Source organism: Diabrotica undecimpunctata, chromosome 5 (genome assembly GCF_040954645.1).
Source record: "Diabrotica undecimpunctata isolate CICGRU chromosome 5, icDiaUnde3, whole genome shotgun sequence".
Lineage (NCBI taxonomy): Eukaryota > Metazoa > Arthropoda > Insecta > Coleoptera > Chrysomelidae > Diabrotica > Diabrotica undecimpunctata.
The window spans coordinates 94,724,733-94,737,664 of record NC_092807.1 but is presented as its reverse complement, the minus strand read 5'-3'; the positions used below and the strand labels follow the sequence as shown (position 1 = coordinate 94,737,664).

Genomic DNA, 12,932 nt, shown 5'->3' with positions numbered 1-12,932 from the left:
TTACAGCAAAGTAGATAATGTCGTTGAGTCAATACAACATAAGAAAGAATACAATTTTAGAGAGTTATATTTAATTAAATTAACACAAAATACATATTATTTATTTTACTTAAATAATAGACATAGGCATATAGGTCATAAAAATATTTTAAAAGAAAAGCTACATTGCTATTGTTAATTATTATCACAATGGATACATTTAATAGAGATGTGGCTATGTTTCTTACATACGTTCTTTTTACACTGCTCCAAGTTTTTTTCTTGTGGTTATTTTTGTATTTGTGATAACAAATTTTAGGTTCGACAATATCTTGAATGGTTTTGTCTTGATGTCGTCGTTTGTTAATGTCAAGGTTATTGAATTTAAAAATAAAATAAGCATTTATTGTAGCTATATCTAAATGTCTATAAAATAGCGAAAGGGGGCATCTCCGGGTAATTCTGGAGCAACTATAGGATAAACACATCTGGTCGATATCTACTCCTTTTGTAGCATTATAATCCAAATTTACAGCAGATTAAACTCTGAAGAACTCGATTGGTTTACTCGAATTAATGTCAACATTGAGCCTTGAATTGAAGACTCAGTAAAATAAAATGATTTGAAAAGGAGATTGGGGACGTTTTTCTTGGACCATACAAAAGATTCATTTAAGGGAGCAGGAGCTTGTTTCTTTTGCTCGTCTTTATCGACAGGAGTTAAGGAATTTGATGCAAGGTAATGTTAACAGTTGTTCATCCTCGTCTTCTTCATCAAAAAAAAATTATTTAGGAAATAACCTATCCAACTTGTTTGAAACCAAATCCATCCTCTGGATAAAAGTCAGGATCTTAAATAAATTTTGTTTTTTAACAAAAAACAAAATTTGTTTTAATTTATTAATGTTTGTATTTTGAGAATAATTTCCGAAGTGGAAATTGAAATGTCAATAAACTTATTTTAACCTTCAATTGTTGTTTATTCCCATTAAAATAGTATCTACTTTAAAATGCCACAAGAAAATGGCTTGAGAACAATAATATATGCTTAATACCTACTTAAATTCCCATTGTTTCTTTAATTTTATACTACTCCTGAATTTTGATTGAACGCACTTAATTTCACGAGATACAAATTAATGTGATTTTCTTTTTTGTTGCTCTCTCCATCTTAAACTTTTTACAACATATTTACAACATTGTGCAAATTCAATAGTTTAAATATTTAGCCTCAGGGATAAACAAATTAAATAACTTTTAAACTATTTGACCGATTGGGGGGAAATTGCTCACAAATTTATTAAAAGACGGTAATTCCTGGATATTTAAATGTATTAATAACATTTTATTTTGTTAATAAAAAATTAATAAAATTTACAAATTAGTGCAAAAAAACTGCTTATTTACAAATATCTCCGTAAATTCTTTATCAATTTTAATTTAAAAAACGGGAAAATAAAGATATACTTGATATAAAAAATTATATAAATATTGTTTATGTAAAATATAAGGGAAAAAACTTATAGACAAAAATCAAATTGTGACCATAAATTGTTAAAAAAAAACGCAAGGTAAAAATACGAGTACTTTTTTATCTATTCGTTATCTAGTAACCCTTACCTATGTCTTAAAAGCTTTAGATATCTGCGAAAAAATTTTTGACCTTTTTTTTAACCAGACTGGGCTAAATCTCCAATTATGACGATATTACTCATAATACCAAAGAAACAGCCAAATAATGGAAAAACAAACAAAGTTTGAAAGCAAAAACAAAAAATTTATAAATTGAAGGAGATATAAATACATATTACACCTGCTTTGTCGACAGCGAGAAAGCATTTAGCACTGTTAAGCACGATAAGTTAATTGGTATTTTAAATGACATAGGTCTGGATAGACGGGACATTTAAATAATAGCCAAGTTTGTACTAGAATCAGACTGCTGACATTAGAATTAAAGGTCAGACGTTCAAGAAGGAGTTCCTAGTATGAGAATAGAACGACAGGGATGTGTGCTCTCTTTACTTTTGTTTAATTTATATGCCAGACAGATTTTCGGGGAAGCTGTGGAAAATGGAGTAAGTCATCAACAACTTAAGTTATCCTAACGACCCAGTTTTCCTAAGAACGGATAAAGATGATTTACAGATACTTTGCTCAGCGGTAGCAGACCATGGTAAATAAATGGTTTGGCAGTTAATACAATGAAAATCAAATGGGTAGTCATTAGTACAAACAAAAATATAGCTAACAATCTAAATGATATCAAGGTAGATGGAGGAATAGTGGATCGAGTGCAGTCATAAAAATATTTGAGCTGTTCGGTTACAGAAAAGTGTGATTTATTTATCTCAAAAAGTTAAAAGCAGAATAGAACAAACCAGAACATATATGGAATGGAAGTATGGGCTCTCACTAAAACTATATATAAAATAATTGAGTCTTTTGGGATGTGGGCATACCGCTGAATGTTGAGGATATTGTAGATGGACAGAGTGACGAATAAGGCAGTTTTCAGTGTCTCAACAAAAAAAGCGAGGTTCTAAATACCATAAAAAAGAAAAAATTGGAGAAATTTAAACGTGTGCTAAGAAATACTAAATATGAATAACTGCATGAATTTATCCAGGAAAAAAATAAAAAGGAAACGTGGTTCTGGACGACTAAGAACATCCTGCCTCATGAACCTCCGCCAGTGGTATACAGTCAGCATCACGACACTATTTAAATACAACAAAGTAAGGACAAAGTAAAGATCATGCGGCTGGTTGCCCATGGATCTTCTTGGAAGACGATACACTTAATTAACCCTTAACTAGAGACATTCCATTATTGCCACGTAATAACAGAGCCCCGGTATTTTTTACCGGTCATTATAAAATGGAGTCAAATATAAAGTCAAATATAAAGTTAATAAAAAATATGCATTATGTAATTTCCTGTAGTGTCTGGATATGGGAGAACTGGTGAAATGACTGATTTTAATAATAAAATACAAGATTTTTAAAGAATAATCTATTAAAGGATAATTTTGGTAATATTTTTGGTCTATTGAAACAAACAGTCATAAATGCTATAAACAAAAATTCAGATTTTTTTTTAAACAAACAAACCTAATATAGAGTTATACAAGAAACATAAAATAGCATTTACGAAAATCTGTACATCCACGAGAAAAAATCTGCAGGGGGTAGAATTGTCAAAAAAATTAAGTGGCACATCCCTTGCAAACTCTTGCCGTTCATTGCAAACCTATCGGAGTCTTGCACATTATGCAAATATAAGTGGTTTTTCTTTCCTCAGTGATTCAGTATCATGGTCTGTTGGTAAATACCCTGCATCTGGGTCCACATCATTTGCGCCAGAATCAATTTACCCATTCCATTTTTGCAAAATTTTTTAAAAATTTTTATCACCAAATTTAACCCTTTGTGAAGGACCAGGATGACTTCCAGAGTCCATTTCTTTACTCTTTTCCAATATATATATATATATATATATATATATATATATATATATATATATATATATATATGTTATATGAGAAAATATTAACCTTGAACTAGCTTAAGTTCGCCGACTTCAGATTTCATCATCCCATTCCCATAGAAACCGCTGAGCACGCATTAGAACTTTGTACGAACCGTTGGCCAACATTCATGGGAACAGCAATTCAGCACTTCATACCAAACCTATAAATTACCATTCTCAGATGCCGGAATCACACTTAGCTGCAACTTCGACCAGTCCAGTTATTGTAGTCATTTTAAATTAATTTTGTACTATTATTTAATATTTAATTTGTAACAAATAAAGTTCTTTTTTTAAAAAGTCAAATACGTGATTAGTGATCTAACAATTGGCGCAAAGTCAGTAGGATCCGGTTAACGTTGCTAGAACACGTGTATACTCACTGGCAGCGGCGGATTCTCATCCCTTAACGGAACGAAGAATCTACGGAAGTCCTCACTCCTGTGACCTACGGAAGGAACACCTAGTGAAGCCCCTGGTAGCCGAGCAGAGAGAACAAGACAACCCTTAAAGAAGAAAGCATCTCCGAACAACCTCACTCCTGTAATCTACGGAAGGAACACCTAGTGAAGCCCCTGGTAGCTGAGCAGAGAGAACAAGGCGTCCCGATGTTCTTCTTTATGTAAGTGGATTTTGAATCATCTCGTTAATAATTTTGTTATAATAATTTACGAAATTGACTATACTGCAAGTCAATTAATCAAGATACATAAAAAAAATACAAGTTGATTATCTAATATTTGAAATTATTGATATTTCTTTACATACTATTTTATACTGATATTTTATTGACATATTTTTTTTTACTTGCTATATTTTGGTATATTTTCTCTTGATATATTTTTATTTGGTATATTTGATACATTTTTGTTGATATATTTTTTGATATTTTTATATTGATACATTTTAGCCCTTTATATACCACCACATTTTTTTTTCTCCCTTATATACTGATACATTTTATATTTCTCCATACTTCTATTTTTCATTTTCGTTTAAAAATATCTCGAAAAATGCCTGAGACACGTTCCCAGACTCAACAAGAAATCGAACCATACAAGCTTTCGGAAATATTTTCTATTATCCCAGAATTTGAAGGCGATCCGATTTCTCTTTCTACATTTTTAGATGCGTGCGACTGTGCTTTTAAAATGGCCACAGGCGATCAGCGCGTTCTATTAACGATTCACGTAAAAAATAAACTCAAAGGTAAAGCTGCACAGCTTATTAATTCTAGAAAACCAATTTCTTATACAGAAATAAAACAATTACTAAATCTACATTTCGGAGACAGTAGAGACCTGACCTCCTTAATACAAGACTTACAAAGACTAAGACAACTATCTAACGAATCTCCTCTAACTTTCTTTAACCGTTTACAAGTTCTGAATGCAAAAATGCACGCCTCGATCCAAGTAGCAAATTTATCCCCAGATCAAAAAACTGCCCAATGTGACTTAATCGATACCATGGCCCTAAACACACTTTTAACCGGTTTAGAACCTCGTCTAGGACAAATTATTAGGGCTAGTAATCCAAAAGATCTCATTGAAGCAAGCAATCGTATTAGACGCGAACTTCAATTGTCATATTTTGAAGAACAAAAATCTAATTCTAGATCAACTATTCCTAAACCCTCTCAACCAATGAGAAGACCCTCATCTCAGTTTACAAAATGTACAAATTGTGGCCGCATTGGTCATCTAAATAGTGAATGCCGCTCTTCACGTTTCGTACAGCCAAACCAAACTTTTTCTAGGCCACACGGTTACCAAAACCAATATAATAATGGACCTAACAACTATCAAAACAATCAGAACCCTAATAGGAATCAATATTCGTCCAACAATCCAAATTTCAACCAACAGAGACCTTCCTTTTCATCTCAAAATCAAAATCAAAATCGTCCATCTGTTATTCAAAGAAACCCAAACTTCCAAAGAGCACATGTTTTAAACGAATACCCTGATGAAATGACGACTAACTATTATACAGACGATTACTATACAGATAATTATTATAATACTGATAACTATGAAAACTATGAAACGGATTATTATACAGAAAATAATCCACAAAGTGATAACATTTACGAAACCAATAACACACAAAATTATCAGGATTTTCTTTCACTTCAGAATCAAAATCATCCTCCCAATCATACGAACCCCTCAACGGATATTACGAATATCCAAGAACAAATCCAAGCACTCAACTTAGACAACTTTCATCCGGATCTCAATTTTCCCGAACAGACATTCATGTAACTCCATTTCATACAATGAGTTCCAAAAATTTATATTACATTAACGATGCTACCAACACTTTTAAACTTTTAATCGACACAGGTGCTGGAATCACTGTTTTCAAAGAAAACACAGCACGCAATTATCATAATAGATTTCCTGAAAACGTTACTATTCAAGGTATAACCGATCAAAAATTGTTAATAACAGAATCTGTCCTGATTCCCTTCACTGCCGATAATCCTCACAAAGTCTTTATTTTCAATCTAGACATTGATTTCGATGGCATAATAGGCCTAGACTTTCTAGATCATTATGAATGCGTAATAGATCTTAAATCCCGACAGTTGCATACAAATTTTAAAACTGTCACCCTTCACAAAGTAGGACACGAGACAAACACACCTCCTAAAGACCAAACACCGACACACCCCACAGAAATAAGACAAAACGAACCTAAAATAAAAATTAAATTAGATTCTAAACAGGAATCAAATTTAAAATATCAAAACCCTATAAATGAAAAATATACTATCGTAAAAAACCGAGATCAAGACAAAAATCTTGAAAGACCAGAGAGAAAACGAATAAAAGGAAAAAACAGAATTACCATTGACAGCCGGACCGAACAAATATGCAGACTAAAATGCAACTTATCAAATACAGATGCCATATTATCAGCTCAAGAAATAGAAAAAGTTAGATTACCTCATGCATTAGTCCATGTAGATGAAAATGGAGAATTCCTAACTTCCGTACTAAATGCTAATGCTATGCCGAAGACAATCGAATTTTCAGACATTTCAATCGAACCTTTTAAAAATTCGGAGACAATCCTATCCTACAACGGAAATGATTTTGAAGAACCCGTAGTAGATAGAACACGAATAATTAAAGAACAACTAAGAATTGATCATCTAAATTGCGAAGAACAAGAACTAATTCTAGATATATGTACTGAATACGCAGATGTATTTTATGTCGAAGGCGACAAACTGACCTTTACAAACGAAATCAAGCACAAAATCGAAACAAACAACGCTAAACCTGTCTTCACTAAATCCTATAGATATCCTCAAATACATAAGGAAGAGGTAAAGACGCAAATTAATAAAATGTTAGAAGAAGGAATAATCCAGAAAAGCGTCTCGCCCTGGTCGAGTCCAGTCTGGGTCGTACCGAAGAAATTAGATGCGTCAGGAAAACAAAAATGGCGAGTTGTTATTGATTATCGAAAACTCAACGAACTCACAGTACAAGACCGTTATCCTCTACCACAAATATCAGAACTATTGGACCAACTAGGAAGATGCCAATACTTCACAACACTAGATTTAGCGTCTGGATTTCACCAGATTGAAATCGAGCCACAAGACATCCAGAAAACGGCCTTTTCCGTCGAAAATGGACATTACGAATTTGTTCGCATGCCATTCGGACTAATGAATGCTCCATCTACTTTCCAGAGAGTAATGGACAACATCCTCTTAGGAATACAAAACGAAAGATGCTTAGTGTATATGGATGACATAATTATCTACTCACCCACTATTCATGATCACATGTCACGACTAACAGAAGTTTTTAAAAGGTTACGAAAAGCAAATTTAAAAATACAGCCAGACAAGTGCGAATTTTTAAGAAAAGAAGTAGCATATTTGGGCCACCTTGTAACAGAAAATGGTGTAAAAACAAATCCAGCTAAAATATCTTGCATCAAAAACTTCCCGGAACCAAAGAACACCAAAGAAATAAAGTCATTCTTAGGCTTAGCCGGTTACTATAGAAGATTTATTCCAAATTTTGCCAAAATTTCTAAACCACTTACGAAACTACTTCAGAAAGACGTACCTTTTATTTTTAATTCTGATTGCAAAGAAGCCTTTAACGAACTCAAAAATATTTTAACTTCAGATCCAATACTTATATATCCCAATTTTGAGGAACCATTTTTACTAACAACTGACGCTAGTGCATTCGCGATTGGAGCTGTTCTATCGCAAGGCCCTATTGGAAAAGATTTACCCATAGCTTATGCCTCCAGAACATTATGCGGTGCCGAAACAAAATATTCGACTATAGAGAGAGAACTATTAGCTATCGTATGGGCAGTCAAACATTTTAGACCATATCTTTTTGGCCGAAAATTCACCCTGATTACCGATCATCGACCACTTACATGGCTTTTCTCGATAAAAGATCCCGGAAGCCGATTAGCGCGTTGGCGCCTAAAACTCGAAGAATACAATTATAAAATAGAACATCGCGCAGGAAAAATAAACAGAAATGCAGATGCCCTCTCAAGGATAAAGATTAACCATTTCAAGGATTGTGCAAACTTTCAATCAAAAATCTCATTACATGCATCGAATGAAGATGACACGGAAACTCAAGAAAACGAAGACGACGATGAAGAAAATATAGAAAAAATGTCCGAAGAACTTGACAAGTTTATCGAACTGTATAGAACAAAGTCAATAATCGATTATTCTAAAATTGAAACATCGAATAAGGACTTATTAGACAAATCCAACAAAAATATTGTTACATTTTTTTGGCAAAATAAACTTGAAGAACTCCACGAGAACATAATGAATGACATATTCGAAGAAAACATGGAATATAGTAACCGAAGAATTAATATTGTACACAGCAAAACTGTAAAAGATCGAAAATATTTTATTATACCATTACCGTTTGATCCCGAACGAGTAATATCACACTTGTTTCTTGTACTTTTTGCAAATAAAGATCAATTCGATGAATCAAAAATATATTGCGTCGAAAATAATCTCGAACTACCTATCCTAGAGATATTTTCTTATATTTTTGCTGACAAAGAATTAAAATTAAGAATCTGTCAAAATATAATTAAAACAGCCAGCGAAGACGAAATCCCTCAAATTTTAGATCATTACCATTGCGGTAAAAACAACTTACATCGAGGAATAAACGAAACTGTCAGAAGAATAAATCAGAAATACAATTGGAAGAATTTAACAAAAGATGTAGAGAAATTTGTAAAAGCATGTGAAATTTGCCAAAAAGTTAAGATTTGCAGGAAAAACTTAAGTGGACCACTAGTCATAACAGAAACTCCAAAAACACCATTCGAAAGAATAAATATGGATATATTCGAATACCCTACTAGGAACTACGCTTTAACTATTCGTGACGAATTGACAAAATTCACGCAAGCCTATCCTTTGGAAGACAAAAAGGCAGTAACAGTAGTCAAGACACTCCTACTCTTTTTTCAACACTATGGAACACCACTAAGAATTCATTGTGACTGCGGTCGAGAATTCGAGAATGCTATAATCAAAGATCTATGCGAATTATACGACATTAAACTAACATTTTCTAGCGTTAACCATCCACAATCTAATGGATCTATAGAAAGGTTTCATGCCACACTCTCAGAAATGATTAGAGCAAATCAAGCCGAGAACCCAAACGATCATCCCTTCACTATACTTCCTTATGCAATAATATGCTATAACAACACAAAGAATAAGACCCACGGTTTCACACCATATGAACTTATATTTGGGCACACTGCAGGCCGACCACCAGAAACTCTATACAATCAAAAAACACTAATGAGTAAATATATTCGAGACCTGAATAACCGCATGGAATATTTTTACAAAGTAGCCAGAGCAAAAACAGAAAGACAGAAAGAAAAGGCGAAAGTAAGATTTGACGAGAATATTTCAGAACGAAGACCTGATTTTAAAATTGGTGACAAAGTTTACGACAAAAGAATCCCAAATTAAATCAAAATCGGATAATCTTTTTAATGGACCTTTCGAAATTCAAGAAGTTTTTACAAATTCCGCAATTATCCTTAACCCCAAAACTAACCAAACCTCTAAAGTAAATTTTGACAGACTTAAACCTTATTTTGAATAATTTTCCTTTACAGATTCTATGGACTCCTTCCTATCGTCCAATCCCAAATTCTCCTCACTCCAATTAATAATACAATTGGAATATTTTTTCATGAAAAAGGAACTATACGAATATCTAATGACAAATGGACTTTACTTGTTTACAAAGAATTATTACCTATCAAAACTACAATATCCAATAATGACAGAATTTTGGAAAACCTGTTAGAAAAATTTATTAACGTGGATACACCGAGAAAACTTGCCTTTCAAGCCGAAGTACAGACACATGTTAGTCTGCTAAAACAAATCTCAAACTCCGTTAATTTAAAATATAAAGAAATAACCTCTGACACAGTACCTTATAATAAACGCCTAAAACGCGGTTTAGTAAATGGTATTGGAACAATCTGGAAATCTATTACTGGAAATTTAGACGCCTCTGATGGCGAATACTTTAATAAATGTATAAATAAGATAAATTCCGATGAAACTCAAATTGAAAATCTCCTAAAAAATCAAATATCTGTTACCACTTCAGTTATAAGAACTTTCAACACTACAATTCAAAAATTGCAAATAGACGAAGAAACTTTTAACGAAGACTTAAAAACTATCGAGACTACACTTCTGGACATTAATAATGACATCTCCTTTTACCAAGCACAATTACAAATACTAGATTTATGTGAGTCCTTAATGGAAAGCTACGTATTTTTAGAAAATTATTTAAATGATATACTAAATTCTATCACATTCTCTCGCCTGCAAATTCTACATAGTTCTATTATTTCGCCCATAGACTTAATGGACGCATTAAAAGAAATCTCACAGTCATTACAAAATAACGTATTGCCTCTACCCACTTATATGTCAAATATAGCTCAGTATATTGACATAATAAAACTGCAAGCTTATCAGCTTGATTCAAAAATTGTTTTCGTTCTCGAAATTCCGTTAGTTGATCCCGAAATATTCACCTTGTATCAATTATATTCAATACCAATATTAGATAATCAAACTGGTTTTCATCATTTACTTTCAACTGTTCATAAATACATAGCGCGAGATGATGATTCAATTTCATATGTTTTACCCATGGACACCGAAAAATGCAAACAAATCAGTCAAAACCAAAGAATGTGTACAGACATTCTTCCGTATCCCATAGACACAGATGCTATATGTGAAGCCCAGGTTTTGAAACCTCTCAGCAACTTACCAAAAACTTGCCAGATGTCCATGCTTTTGGCACAAGGTTACAATGTACAAGAAATTGACCGAAATTTATGGTTACTAACCATTTCCGATCCATTACCAGTAACAATCAAATGTGCAAGGAAAGACGTCACTACACAAATAATAAAAACAAATTCAATCTTAAGATTAATTCCCGAATGTATTGCATTCATTGGCAGTACCAGAATTCATGCTAGAGACCAAATTGAGAAATATACAAATATCACGTATAGAAGTCACCCAGTTAACGTACCCTACAGATGCTGTGACCATTTTGAGACAAAGAGTCACCTATCAAAATTGAAACCACTAAAACTCAGTAAAATCAACGTAGATGACTTAAATATTGCACAACACAAATTGGACCAATATTCAGAAGAACTGGACCATATTATGAGCCAATCATTCATTGAGGAACATCTACCCTTATTCACTATATCAACCTTATCCCTGATTATTATCCTAGTTATCTTATACCTTTTCTGCAAATACCGAACCAAAATATTCCCAAAAATTGCAATCTCCTTGTCCCAGGATCAGCCTCCAACTCCACTACCACGCAGAAATTCCATTAGACAGAAACTTCAAAGCTTAACCTCCTTCAGAAGAAGACCCAATGTCCAACAGGAAAGCGAAGCAGAAACACCAATTACTCTGTAAAAGTCAAAGCAATGACATTGACTTTTCACTAATAAGGGGAGCTGTTATATGAGAAAATATTAACCTTGAACTAGCTTAAGTTCGCCGACTTCAGATTTCATCATCCCATTCCCATAGAAACCGCTGAGCACGCATTAGAACTTTGTACGAACCGTTGGCCAACATTCATGGGAACAGCAATTCAGCACTTCATACCAAACCTATAAATTACCATTCTCAGATGCCGGAATCACACTTAGCTGCAACTTCGACCAGTCCAGTTATTGTAGTCATTTTAAATTAATTTTGTACTATTATTTAATATTTAATTTGTAACAAATAAAGTTCTTTTTTTAAAAAGTCAAATACGTGATTAGTGATCTAACATATATATTATAAACCGTTATATGTGCGCTACGTAAGAAAATATTCACAATACACGCCGACCGCTTTGATTAGCACTAGTAACCGAGAGGTACTTGCCCGGTAATTGCCCGAGAGGTACTGAAACACATAAAATTGTGAGTGTTAAACAAGTAGAAATAATATCTTTTGAAGTTACAATAATTACCTACATGCTACCAATATCCAACTTCTTTATTAAAATTGTATTAAAATCTTTTAACTTTTAAATATGCAATAAATATTTTACCTTTTAGGAGAAAGTTTAAATCCTGCTATAGATGTAGGACAAGTTGAAGGAGCATTTATGCAAGGCTATGGTTTATTTGTTCTCGAAGAGATGATGTACTCTCCAAGAGGAGAAACTTTAACTCGAGGCCCCGGAACTTACAAGATACCTGGATTCGCGGATATTCCTGGAGAATTTAATGTTTCGCTATTGAAGGGGGTATCAAACCCACGCGCTGTTTATTCCTCGAAGGTAACAAATACATGTTGAAATTTAATTACAATTTTCTAAAATTTAGTTTAAAATTTTAGGCTGTTGGTGAGCCGCCATTATTTTTAGCAAGTTCTGTGATGTTTGCCATTAAGGATGCTATTAAAGCAGCTAGGGAAGAAAATAATGTGGAACCTGGACATTTCCGGATTGATGCACCTTACACGGCAGCTAAGATACGAATGGCGTGTGTGGATAATATTACTGAGAAGGTAAATATATGACTATTAGAAGGGTATACGAAGTGTAACATATTTACCCTCATGTACAATGAATAATATTAGAAAGTACATAACAGCTAATTCGCTATGATTTATATAAATATTGGTTACCATAAACAACAAAGCTGGGTTAAGAAATACTCAATATCTACTAGAAATAACACTGCAATCTTATGCTTGCTCTTCATGTGTCATCTCCGCGACATAGGTTAGTTATCAGCATGGCAATTTTGGGCCGGGAGGCTGCTCTTTGAAATAGTTGAATAGAACTGAATAGAGCAAA

The 12,932-nt window shown here is 33.2% G+C and overlaps 1 protein-coding gene across 1 annotated transcript in view; it reads left to right on the top strand.

Annotated features, from left to right (window-relative positions):
• The window catches only part of LOC140441490 (xanthine dehydrogenase-like), a 52,070-nt gene that overhangs the window by 37,404 nt on the left and 1,734 nt on the right, over positions 1-12,932 (top strand). Inside the window, exons 10-11 of the mRNA XM_072532245.1 lie at positions 12,187-12,410; positions 12,470-12,640. Coding sequence (XP_072388346.1) covers positions 12,187-12,410; positions 12,470-12,640 — 395 coding nt within the window. The remainder of the gene's footprint in view (positions 1-12,186; positions 12,411-12,469; positions 12,641-12,932) is intronic.